This window comes from Seriola aureovittata, chromosome 18 (assembly GCF_021018895.1).
Source record: "Seriola aureovittata isolate HTS-2021-v1 ecotype China chromosome 18, ASM2101889v1, whole genome shotgun sequence".
Taxonomy (NCBI): domain Eukaryota; kingdom Metazoa; phylum Chordata; class Actinopteri; order Carangiformes; family Carangidae; genus Seriola; species Seriola aureovittata.
Window position 1 is genome coordinate 21,368,211 of NC_079381.1, and position 14,046 is coordinate 21,382,256.

Genomic DNA, 14,046 nt, shown 5'->3' on the forward strand with positions numbered 1-14,046 from the left:
ATAGTAAAGCATAAAATGTCAAAGTATAGTGAGGAATAAAAAGTTATAAAAATTTCATAGAATAATAGAATAGTAAAAATCCAAAACTATAATAACCTGTCTGAGTATTTACACCACCACAAATATAAGAGAAACAATAGAAAAAACATACGGAAGAAGAATTTTATTCAGTGTTAATACAATAAATATACAAAACTCAAACTACTCAACATGCGACTGAAGGTGAAACCAGAGTGCACCTTAAAATTACAATGAAATTTCGAGCAAACCGCCGACCATCTGTAAATCATACAAAACATACAAACTCCCCCTCAGTCATTTTTCTGAATAATTTCATTAAAATGTAATCGTTAAGAGATGCTTCTGAGTAGATTAATTTCATTCTCATTGTTTCTACCACATGCCATGTTAATTATAAAGCACAGCTTAAAGCCACAGTCCATCTACAGGACGTCACACACAGTTCACATTGCATTGCAGTCTAACGCCTTTCTCACATTTATCATGGATTTTGTTCTTTTGAGCAAGTCAAAAATAACAGCAGAAATCTTTATCAGGAATAATCTCATGTTGCTTTGTACATACATTAAATGTACTTAGGCTTAGACATGTACTTGTCCTAATTAAGCCAGTGTGAAATAAAGACAAGGCAAAAAAAAACAAAACAAAACGAGCATGTTGCAGGAAGCTTCAGCAGATTTAAAAGTAGAAAAGTCTCATCCCAGACTCTGCCCTGCAAACAGATTAAGACTTAAAAGGCCCCATTTCCCCTCTGTTTACACTCCTACACATCACACACTCACAAAGGCTTCACTGGCTTAAACATGACGCACAACAGACAGAGAAATCAGACACATTCAAAAACGGTGAACAGCTGCTTTCGCAGCTCCCACTGATGCGACAGACTCGTACAGTGTTTAGAAAAAGACACATTCGATTCAGTATTTTGAAATGACGCTGGAAAGAAAGGAGACTAAGAAGAATGACCCCGTCACGTCTTCAGATCTGATGCTTCTGATTGTGGTTGGAGTTCAGTGATAGTCGACCCACAACTCTCAAATTATGAATAAGCAAGCAATCATAGACATTACTGGCCATTTCTATCATGTTTTATTGCAATATATTCATTTACAACACGTATATTTAACTCCAAGGGGCCAATCTGTGTCTTAATTTTGTACAATCTGGTATAATTTTTTTAACCTCGTCATGCAAGTGAAGAGTACATCCTGAGTACAAGTGAGGTAAATCTCCAGAACGCGAGAGAAGCTGGAGACGAGTTCGACTTTCCTCTTCAGAACTGTATAAACATGCAGCCGTATATACAGAGTAGTGGATCTCTTTAGTGTGTGTTAACAGTGCCATTCATTCGTTCCTGTTTGAGGAAATGACACCGAAGGAAGGCTCGATGTAGAAACTTTGCTGAACTCAGCTGGTGCGTGTCAGACGTATGGATTACACTAATGAAGCGGGAAGGCGTGAAGCCGTCGTTATAAACATCCTTTCATTTAAGTCGAATGACCGGATTTAAAGTGCAACTTGGTGAGATTTCACGATGGATATGTAGCTCATTGTAGGCAAAAGATTTCAAGCAAAAAAAAAAAAAAGATACTTGAGAGCAAACTTTAAAGTGATATTGCACCCAAAATTAAAAAGGTTTAAGTATCGAACACTGCAGGAGTTATCAGGAGAATTATCGCCCTGTGGTTTGTTTACCGCCGCCAGCCAAGTTACAGGAAATATGATCACAATCATGAGTTAGTGTTTTCACAAAACATTATGATGTCACACTGAAGATGTCATCACTTCACTTTATTCCTTATAGACATTTAGCTAAACTGCGTCATAATTAGTGTATGAATTTGCGCTTTGTGAGGTCACAGTGACCTTGACCTTTCACCTTTCACCACCAAAATCTAATCAGTTCATCTTTCAGTCCAAATGAACATTTGTGCCAAATTTGAAGATGTTCCCTCGCGGCGTTACTGAGATTTGGCATTTACAAGAACGGAGAGAATGGATGGACGGACATAAAACATAATGACTTAATAATTAACCGGTAGATTATTAGACACAGCAAAAATCATTAGCCCCACAGTCTATAAGGGGGGAGTGTTTGACACTTAACAGATGAGACTTTGGGTGAAGCATCACTTTAAGGACCACGACGACACACTCTCTGAAAACCCAATTCTGAGGAAAGCAAACACTAGAAGGCAAGGCAGTGAACTGGAATGCACAGCATTCATCTTCAACAATACAACCTCCCTCCACTGGGGGGCAGCAGTGTTCAGTTATGTACTCATGGAAAACAGCAAAAAGTAAATCTGCTGCGTGTGCATTCAGCGACAACTAGAGAGCACGAGATGACTTCCAATTGTCCAATAATAAATTAATTTTTAAAACAGGAAGTAACGATTAAGGTTGATAAATTAAAGAAAGGCCTGAACACACACACAACTTCTGAGACAGCTGATGGTGGGAAACGCCCCCTGCAACTTCAGAAAGTCGAACTTGGACATACAGGCCTGGAGGCGGCACCGACGTTTAAACAGGCACACAAATATGCATTTACTTGGCCACACACACACACACACACACACACACACACACACCCACACAAAAAAATAAAGTTGATCAACGCTGGTTGAGTGGTGGGAGTGCAGCGTAGATGAGGGGTTCCCAGAGTCAGAGATGAGAATGTACAATGTTGCCGGGGGGCAGGTGGAGGTGGAGGAGGACAGCGGGACAGAGCTGTGACCCTGTTTGAATGATCCCAGTTGTGGTTTTTCTCTCTCACACTCAGATCTCAGATCAGAGGTGACTGTACTGCCGTTACATAAAACCACTCCCACATTGTCAGAAGGTTAGACGACTCTCTGCGTGTTCAAACAGGGCACTGGGCTCAGTCGAAGCTGGGTGCTGCGTTTGTGAGAAGTGGACGGAGGAGGGAGGGGGAGGAGGGGGAGGGGGGTGGACGGAGGGTGGACGGAGGGATGAGGGAGCTCTCTGGGCCAATCAGATCTGCTCCTTGAAGTTTCCTTGTGCAGCCCTGGTGGCGGCATTAGCGGCGGCCGTCTGGACCGTCTTGTTGGTCATGACGCCTGTTGCAAACTCCTGCTGGGCCTTCTCGAAGCTGGCGCCGGTGGTCCGGTACATCGCATGGACCTGGTGAAAGGACGAAAGACATGATTTAAGATTAAACAGGCGGCAACAGACTCCACTTGAGTATCTGCTGTGCTTGCTGTGTGTCAGCTGCACCTTTTTGAACATGATGAGGGACATGACAGCCAGCGACGTGAAGAGAGCAGCGATGAGGATCATGATAATGCCCACTGGGATGCTGCGATTCAGGCCGGTCAAAGCCGAGATCCACCCACTGAGAACAAGAAAGGAGATGTTTGGTGATAATCTGTATTTAAATTATTGTTAATTATTATAAGTCCTGTAAAAAATATACTTTGATCTGAATAACAAGTATTGTGGATGTATTGATGTTATTCTTCGTTGCCATAGAGCTCCGTTGTTGTCTGAGAGCTTTTAAAAAACACATGAAAATTGAACAAAGTCGCTTTTAAAATTATTTGGTTTTTTTTTAGTGCATCTTCATTCTCACCTTGCGCCCCAACCAGCGATGCCAATACACTGGATAACGTAGATGGCGAACTGACTGATGTACACGAAGAAGAAAATGAAAAACCTGAATGAGCTGTCACTCCTGAAGAAAGAAAAAAACAGGAAGTGACCAACAATACACCCATTTGTATTTAGATTAACTGGATTTTTATAAAAATTTGATGTCATCTTTTCCGCTTTTTAACGTAACTCCTTTCCTTGTTCCCTGCCTGGAAAACTTTACCTGAACGCTGCGTAAAGCGGTCTGTACCAACAGACGAACGAGCAGGGGGTGAAGAGCAGCAGCCAGAGGATGGACAAGCCGAAGTCCACCCCGCGTGTTGCATCCACACAGAACCAGGCCAGGCAGCCCACCATGTTAGCCAGCAGCGTCCCAGTGTGAACTGAGGAAAAAAAACACAGCTAATATCTGGATGGAGCATTGGGAAGGAGGCTGGAGGAAACATTTGATGGTTAATATTTCAACATGCAACACTGAGAGTATTAAAACACACACGCTTAATAATTCATCTTTCACCATTTGTTCACGGGATCCTGATTGGCGAGTGCGTGGTTGAAGCCATTGCACATTGCACAGAAGCAGAGTCTGTGAAACTGAGTGGATTTTTACATCACAGTGTGAAATATGACATTCGCCTGCTTGTTAACGTACCAGCTGAGCGGGGGTGGGAGGGAGACACTTGAGCTCAAGATCTGTCTCTACTCGAGTTTGGAAACGATTCAGCTTCTTGTTGTTTTCTTTATGAAAGAATGAAATTCTTTGCTTTTATTGGACTGTGAACAAACTAAAATAGTAAAAACAAAGGGAGGAAGTTCTCACTGCCTGCTCTCTGAGGTCTGTATCTAAACTAACCTTTAACAATCATCTGACCCAGTCACTTCACCGGGCCACATGACTGCACCACGTGTCCTCGTCATGTGGCTACTGAATTCCACTGGAAGCCGTTCACTCCCTGAATCACGGATGAAAATGGTAATTTTTGAACACCAGGGGGGCCGAGCTGCAGAGGCTGCAGAGGGAGGAGGGGCCCTGGATAAGAGAAGCTGCAGTAGATCTTCTCATCTAGCCTCTAGTTCAGAATCGTTGTGAAGAAATTATCAGAAAAAAACATTAATATTTATTTATAAAAATGATTTTGTGTTTTATAGAGACAAAAGATGGCGAATTAGATTTGATTAACTAGGCTAATCTTGTTTAAGAGTCCTGTCCTGAAATAATCTTCTTATCTCTTTATGTCACGAACAACTGTATCTGCAGATTTACACTTTTGTAACATGTGATATTAACTAGAACCAGAACATTTATTGAATTAAATGCAAATAAAGAGACTGTTACAAAGATCATATCTCTTCATTTCCCCGTCCTCTTTAAGCAGGAAGTGTTTAGATTTGGCAGAAAAGGCCCCCATAAAAGTGTGAATGGCTGTTGTAAATATGAACATGTTAACTGGCGAGTATGTTCATCCAAGAGAAATACTCAGTCTCACCACATTCAATAACTAACCAGTCATTAAAAACAAGTTTAGGCTTTGAGTAATTCGGCCACGTTCAGGCAAAAAAGTTGAACCTGGCTCAGCTCGGAGCTGCATTGGCAAATCAAATGCATGCAAGTGCACATTCCTGGTCGATTACTTCGTAACCTGAACGCAGTATTTTTCTGCCGTTTACCTTGAAATCGTTACAACAGAAGAGAAAGTTGTTGCCACCGTGAAAACTTTCCATAGTTGTAAAATCTGACCCGTGATTATTACAAACCACTGAAGTATTTCTATGTCTAATAAACCTTGAAGCACATTAATCTGTTACTCTGACTGGACTTCCTGGATTGTATTTTATTGTCTGGCTGGTACAAACCAACCCCCCAGACACCCCCCCCACTCTGAGCCTATAGCTATTTCAGATCTGGACCGACGGACTGACATTATAGTAAAGGAATAAAAACTACGACTCACACATCCAGAGGTAGTACATGATCTTGACCGTCTTCTGAAACTCTACAGGGATGTCCACAGTAATGTCGTGGTAGAAACAGGGGCCCACGGGGAACTTCTCCGGGAGGGGGGGCCAGTTGTTTTTCCTGCCTGAAACAGAGAAATAAGAAAATGAGCGACTGTGTGAATCATGCTTTATACTTCAGGCTGAGACAGCCAGGGATAGAAGAGGAGTCGGTTTACTGACCAGCTGCACGTGAACATGTGTTTTACAGTAACCAGGTTACTGCAGCACATGTACGGTACAATGAATGCATTCTCTGATTTCCTGCCTGGATTCTTGTGTGTATGCCAACACGGTCACAAAATGCACAGCGTCATTTGATGTGATGGAAGAGATGCAATTTATTGTGGCTAATGTGGTTGAAAATAGAAAAGCTTAAGCTGCCTCTGTAGAGGATCTACGGGGATTTGGAGGAATAGTTCGCCATTTTGGGAAATCCTCTTATTTGCTTTCTTGTCGAGAATTAGGTGGTAAACATGGATGTTATTAGCTCAGTTTAACACAAAGCCCTGAAACATGAAGCTAACCTGGCTCTGTCCAAAGGTAGACATTTAAATCTGACTAATTAACACGTCACTATTACTACCAATGCCATTTCTTGGCTGTATCCAGTGACTTCATGGTGTCACTGCTGCTTGCCTCGTGGCCACAAGGTTAAGGTAAGTCCCTGTAAAACCACAACCACTTCCCCATTCTGAGACCCGACTGTGCGTTTCTGGTGCAAACAAGACTGCTATAAAACCAGGTATAATGCTTATTTTTTGTTTTACAGTAAATATAGTTTACTAAGCTAAGCTAGTCGCCTCCAGCGTCCAAATTCATATTTATCTCCTCATCTAACTCTTGGCAACAGTCGAACTATTCCTTTAAATTCAGATCGTGTGTCATTTAAAGTGTGACAAGAAGAAAACAAGGGGGTTAATCAAACCATGTTCTGGTCCCAACGACAGAAAAACGTGTTATATTTTCAGTGGATTAAGAAACAGTATAAATGTTTGTTGTGACAGCCTCGCTCTGCAGCTGTACGCTGGTGTCTGACCTCCTGAAGCACTGAGTGACTGCATCTCTCTCTCCCGGCGGTCCAGCTCTGCAGCCTTCCTCTCCAGCTCCTCCTGTCGCCTCAGGAGCTCAGCAGCTGCTCGCGTCTGCCCCTACACACACACACACAAAGAAAACATGTCAACACACTTGTAAAAGTACAGGAGTGTGTGTGTGTGTGTGTGTGTGTTGTGAGTCCAACTGTGTGGCTGACTATTTTTTCGGCTCGCTAGAAATTCTCTGTTTCTAGTTTTGGAATAAATCCAAATCTCTACAGGAGGGGAGACATCACAACAACATGTTCCCAGGAGTCTTCCTGCGAACGAGATGCAGCATCACAACTTATTTCCTCTGTCGGCCCAGTCACAGACACAGACAGCTTCCTGCTGAGCTGCTTTTCTGTCCACAGACGCAGCATGAAACCAGCTGTTCATGTTTTTTCACTGTCAAAATCTCTACTGGCGACGTTGGACTAAACCATTAATACGATATCGGCATGGTGACAATGTAAAGATGTGTAAATTAAACCTGTCATTTCCCAGCGGACCACAGTGTGTGGTGTGAGCGTGAGGTCAGTACTACCTGCGCCTGAGGCTGCGAGTAGGCCGGAGGCTCCTCTGTGGGCTTCATGATGGCGGGTTGTGTGTTGATGGTGGGTGCAGCAGCCTTGGGCGCCGTACCCGCAGGCGCCTATAGGAAAAAAACAAAAACATGAACAGTCAGAGCGTGTTGTCGTTACAGCAGACAGGGTGTGATGATGCAAAACTTCACTCATCACATCAACAATCTGGCAAAATGTGTGAAACGCTCCAAATTGAGGAAGTTATTTTTCTCAGAAAGGTGAATGTCTCTTATAAAACTCGTAACAATGATCAGGATAATAACTATATAGAAAAGCAGAGTTGCAACAGGGGAAAAATATATGTGCTATATTTCTCCAGTTAGTCAGAATAAACAGTGGTGTACTCACTAAATCCCTTTAACCACCAACCTAATCAGTGATGTCATGTTGTGCTGTTCTCTTATGAGGCTGGATGCTTTTATTTGGTGAAATTTGAGCAAGAAGAATATAAAATTTGAATAATATAGTCTTAATTATTATGCAATCAGTGAATCTAAATTTAAATAAAACTCAATTTGTTTTGAATTTAGCCCAAAATAAAAAGTTTAGTCATAACCCTGGTCTCCTTTGAAAGATAACCCTTTAGATTTTACAACCAAAAACTCAGACTGCGGTTTGATCTCTGCCTCTTCAAGTCCACGTGTCGCAGTGTCATTGGACAAGATACTGAACCCTAAATTGTGAGTGAACGGGTGAATGTGACCAGTATTGTAAAGTGCTTTGAGTGGTCGATAAGACTAGAAAAAGTGCTACACAAGTGCGGTCCATTTACCATAAGGCCTGTAGTCGGACCTTCAAACACTTTGGAGCCACAAGTCTGAACCAACTCTGTGATACGATCTTTAAATGCTTCGTACAGACACAATCAGACGACTGAGTCTGGTACAGAACAGAAGCTCTACTGAGGAAAGAGCGTATTTTAAAAAGGTTTAATCTTTATTTTCAGTGTAGTTAATAAATAATTTTAAGATAGTGAGAACAAGAGCTAAACAATAAACCAGGACTGACTGTTTTGAGTTATCACCAGTTCCTCATTTTTGGGTGGTTTGTGCAGTTAAACTACAAATTACAGTTACAAAATCTCTGGTAGATTTGCTCGTCACGCCTAAGAGAATATGTAGGACCCATGAGCAGTGGGGATTTATACACCACCCTCAGTGATTTTTGTCTTATTTCCCATGTAACACAATTTTTAATTAAACAGCGATGATTATTATTTCCGTCACTACTGCATCATGTGAAAGTCAGAAATAACAAGGATCGCTTTCAAACTAAATAAATCCTCTGAATCCCGTAAATGTTGTTCCGAACAACTGTTTGACACATGAGCTCACTGGTTAATGTGTAAACGCACTCACTGGTTTGGCATCTGTGAAGGGATTGTACTCCTCCAGCCCAGGAGGAGCCGCCTGTCTTACTTGGGTCACTGATGGATCCTGAGAAAAACAGAATAAAAACATCTCACATGAGAACACGGAGACTTCAGGAGAAAGGCAGAAAATAACTCAAGCGCGACGAAGAAGTGTGGCAGGAGAATACCACAATCTTGACGTGTCTATCTTTCTGTGTTTACCAAGGACACCAGTGGAAATCTCTTACGGTAAAAGGAAAAAATGGCTCATGATAGTGTAACAACCCTCCATTATTCTGCCAGATCAAGGCCAAACAGCCTCTTTATTCAAAACGTAACAGGCCTATAATTCAATAGTGGAAATGACAGGATGATTCCAATAATTTTCACGGGAAGCCGTCTATAAATACCCGTGAAAGGGAAGGTGGTGGTGGTGGTGGTGGGGGGCGAGATGCTTCTGGCTGCTGATGACAGACATAAAAAGGGAAACTCTGGGTTTTTCTAGTCGCTGCACTGCAGAAAAAAAACTTTCTGATCCGTTGAACCACGTGCTTGATTTGAAAGACGAGCACATTAAACAACCTTGTTCACAAACAACCAGCGTAATGTGACAGTTTTACTATGTAAAGAGACTGACATTAAAATAAGAAATATAAATACACTGAGTACATTTACTGAATAACTGTACCTAAGTATTTTTACTATATAGATACTACTACGTTAAACTTCTACTCTACTACATTTCAGAGAGAAATATTGTACTTTTTACTGCACATTTATTTCATATAGTTACTAGTTACTTTCCAGATTAAAATCTTACATAAAAAACATTTAAATTAGTTTATAAAATATAAAATATGATGCATCATTACAGATTAACTACAGTATAAAAATACACTGCTGTCTAAAACCAGCTCCACCTTGACAACGCTGAAACGCTCCTTACACGTTATTACTCCACATCTTATTCCAATACAACACTCAACATTATAATGGTGCCATTTTTACTTTCGATACTTAAAGTATATTTTGCTGCCTCATTTTAAACTGCATTTTTATACTGTGGTGTTGCACCTTTTACTTAAATAACAGATCAGAGTACTTCTTCCACCACTGTATATACTGTATATATATATATATATATATCAGTATATACTGCTGAGTGGTTGTAATACTGGAGCACAGCTGCAGTTGTGTTTACTTATTCAACGACTGTGTAACAGGTCAAACTTTAAAAGTACATAGTTTAGTATCTTCTGCTTCTATTTGCATGTGAAGTTCCTTGTTCCTTGCTGGCAGCAGTTAAGCTACTTTACATTTTCATACATGTCTTATTATAATAATCTTACCATCAGCTGATGTCAGTCAGGAACTAGTTTCATTCAAATTGCAGCTCAGCATTAACATCCAATCTGCGTATTCCTGAAGTGCTTATCCTTATCCAGTCTCAGTGCAGTCCTCGCACTGACTCTCTGACTCTTAAATTTCTAGGAGCATCTCCTCCTCTGCCGCGCACGCACGCACACACGCACACACACACGCACACACACACGCGCGTGCGCACACACAAACACAGGCTGCAACTTGTCACCAGACCGGGGTCATAAATATTTCAGGGTATGTCATGTTTAAAGTTTAATGCCGTCCTCTTGCAACAGCCAAACAAACACATGCATATTCACAGAGTACAGAGTCTTCATCTTGAAATCTATAGTTCATCATCACCACGCAACGGTCGCAACCTGTTGCATGTCTACCCGTGTGAAAACTCATTTCATGCTTATGGATTTCCTGTCACCTAACAAAACACAAACTAGTGAACCTGTAACCACCATGATCCTGATGTGGCCGACAATAAAAACAAGGTTTTCTGCTTCAGCAGGTGAACAAATCTCACAAGCTGATGACACTTTATCCTTCAACACTTAGCCTACTGTGCTGTATTAAAAAGGTGAAGCTGCAACGTGTTAACACGTAATTATACAGAGACGATCAAATGTGACATCTACGCTTTTCACTAACTGACACAGGAGCCCAATTTCTGTAATTAGCCCACATCCAGAGAAATAGGCCAAAACAGAGCGAACGCTCTGATGCTTGACTGGCAGTGATGAAATTTAGCAGGAAAGGCGCCAGCGAGGATCATCGCACCACATGTCACCATGATGGCGCCATATGATTTCATGAACTATTTAAGATAGCTCAGAGTAGGGAAGAAAGCTCCATCTTCTCCTTGGGCAAAAACAAAAACGAGTGTGGGCCAACGATTGACAGAAAAATGGCAGAACAGCAGGGGTTCACTGGTCATGTCAGAATGTTAATGGGGACCCCATGAATTATTAACTCTTTGTGCATCTGTACGGTCAAACTGTGCCGTCAGCATCTTTCACCGTCACACACTGAGAAAGAAAGATGCTGGAAGGATTTCTTTTGAGTTCATGTGATAAATTAAATACTATAAAATGAGAGAAATCAATTACCATGAAGTATTAGTCAATTGTGGCATTTTACATATCTAAAATGTCAGATGTGCTTTCAACCTCAACAAATCTCTTTTAACTTAAAGTTATGATGCGCATTAGGTCTGCAGGTAATGATCAATACAGATTAATCTGCCAACTATTTTCTGATTGATTCATTGACAAACACTCAGCGCTTCTCACATTTGAGCTGGAATCATTAAACATTTGGCATTTTGCTTGAGAAATTAGTTAAATAATGAATAGACGATCAAAATAGTTGTCAATTAATTTTCTTTCGATTGATCGACTAAAAGCTGCTAAATCAATAATTTTTGACACAGTACAGACTCTAAAACGTAACGAATATTAATCCATAGTGAAAATCAGGGCTGCAGGTCAGTTACTATCAATATTGATTATTTTTTTTGATTTTTTAATTAACTGAATTATCTTTGGCCACTAAATGAAAAAGCTAAAGTTGACATATGCAAATCGCTTGTTTTGTTGGACCAACAGTCCATAACACAAAGATACTATCTTTAATTTCATGGAATTTTTTTTTTTTTTTTATTGATTATGAAAATAATTCTACTGGTCACTGATCAGTGCACCTGACATGAAGAGGTAGGGAGGGAGCTAGTGTTGTAGGTGTACTGAGGGAGGAAGACATTACAGGGCTGAAGAGCACATTATCAAACGCAGCATTTCTTCATGACAAGACACTGTGAAGACAAGACTGTCCATCGCTGGAAGCCCAAATGAAGCCAACAGCATAACGACAGCATGACAGTGACAAAAAGGACAATCACTCAACCACAACATGTTCTGCTCTCATTTACTTCTCTGTTTCTGAGTCACTCCAATGTCAGTTTTAACAGCTTGATAAAAATTCAGCATTAATTCAGTATTATCATCTCTGGTTTCGTATAAAAACGAGGATTTAATGTAACTTCAGGATTATATTCAAATTATATACTTAATGTCCAGTCTCTTTAACAGGCTTGAAAACAGGAACAATGTTAGAACAGCAGCTTATCTACAAATGTGTGCATGTTCCCTTTATAGATCTGTAAAGGGAAGGGTGTGAGTGTTCAGTCATGGAAGACTCATTTTGATCTTTTACTCAAGTTCAAGTGCCAGTACAACATTGTAAAGAGTGTCAATTTACAGTAAAAGCTCTGTGTTTGAATCCTATTTCAATAAAAATACACAAGTATTATCAGCAAAATGTAAATAAAAAACACAAAAGTGAAAGTTTTCAAACTGTGTGACTGATATATTATCATATAAAACATTAATAGACTGTCAATATTACATTGCATTAATTTTAATGAATAAATAATGCTGATGCATTAATGTGCACACAGTATTTGTTGTAGCTGGTTAAGGTGGAAGAGTTTGAACTATTTCAGGGCTGCAACTAACAATTCCTTTAATCGTCAATTTATCTGCTGATGATTTTTAAGGTGCCCACTGTAATTTGATAAATGCAAAAATGATGTATTCAAATTTGGTGTTTTATTCACCACACAGCACTACAAAGGGTCACAAGATAAATATCAAGTCCTGTCAGGTTTAAGTTTGGAGTAATGAATCAACACAGTTTGTATATGTGTTTACTTTGAATTAACCCTTGAGGCAAACGACGTGGTTTAATTAAAACGGCCAGCCTTCCTGCAGGCTGATTCAGAGACACACCTGAAAAGCTAGCACAACACTGCCTATTCCCTATGAATGTAATGTCACTCCAGTCAGCTAAAGTGCAGCAATATTAAGTGTCAGTCTAAGTAAATCCTGATAACATGTGATATAACGTTTTTGTTGGCAAGTAACTTTATAACAGCAGTTTAATATAGATTATTCAGACTTGCTTGGCTAAATACCATGTTACTAATGTGAAATAACGCAGCAGCTAATGCAATCGCGGCTACCTCAGCTAGCTAACGTTACCTGAAACGGGCTGCTGAGGTCCGGGTCCGCGAACGGGTTGCTGTCGAAATCCGACATTCTCCTTATTTGTGTCCTTCCCGTTCAATGTAACACAGAGCTGATATTTAAAACCAAAGTTTAGGCTAGCTGCCACAAAAAAAAACAATCAACGTTTCGGTTTGACGCGATGACACGGTCCGAGGTGAAGTCAAGTATGGACAAGGTCCAGAGCTACAGTCCAGAGACACTACCGAGGCACGGGATTGGTCACTGGCAGTGGATCAAATGTGAAACAACCAGGCGGAAGTAAAGCAACGTCACGTCCTAGTTTTCAAAACAAAACTCGGCAGGAGCAGGCTCATGCAGTGAGATCATGGATGTATGAGTGAGATAGCTCCAGCAAAGTAAACCCACTCTAAATAGATATGGCGTACTTTTATTTAATTTTACATTTTTTGTGAAATTTTGGATCATTTTACCTCTTTAAACTTATAACTTTGTTTTATAGTATTATTTGAGGAAGATTAGAAGAAACTGCTGTTTTTCATTGTGGGAAAATTGTTTACCAGGGTTTTAAATTTTGATTAATGAATTAACCCAGTTTGTGTATGTGTTAACTTTGAGCTAACCCTTCTGATACTTGTTTCATTTCTGTATTAAATCAGCATAAATGACCAGTCAAAGGGTTTCTTAGAATTTATAGGAAATGCATATTGTCATTTTGAACCACTTAACACAAAGACTTCATGTATATTTACGTAAAAAAGTAAAATAGATAAATAAAACAGGTCAGTGGGTGGCTAACAAACACGTTATTTTTTGACATTTTTGATATCTGACATGATTAAAATCCCAGTCACAGAAATATTATTAATTTTTTTTAAAGCTTTAATTTAACCTCGTAGCGCTGTAAACGGATTACACTAAAACAATACGGAAAATAAAAAAATAATACGCAAATCACGTTGAATGAGTGGCATACGCAATTTTATGTTCACTTTCTTCCTCTCTGA

At 40.2% G+C, this 14,046-nt stretch overlaps 1 protein-coding gene across 1 annotated transcript; it reads right to left on the reverse strand.

Annotated features, from left to right (window-relative positions):
• Window positions 1–148: 148 nt before the first annotated feature.
• Window positions 149–13,298, reverse strand: LOC130186795 (secretory carrier-associated membrane protein 1-like). Its single transcript, XM_056404083.1, has 9 exons — window positions 13,055–13,298; window positions 8,650–8,727; window positions 7,252–7,359; window positions 6,671–6,782; window positions 5,589–5,717; window positions 3,860–4,019; window positions 3,617–3,718; window positions 3,262–3,379; window positions 149–3,168 (listed from the first exon to the last, which is right to left on the reverse strand). Exons 1-9 carry the CDS (start codon window positions 13,109–13,111, stop codon window positions 3,019–3,021), a joined length of 1,014 nt encoding a protein of 337 aa, XP_056260058.1. The 5' UTR covers window positions 13,112–13,298; the 3' UTR covers window positions 149–3,018.
• Between the last annotated feature and the right edge of the window lie 748 nt (window positions 13,299–14,046).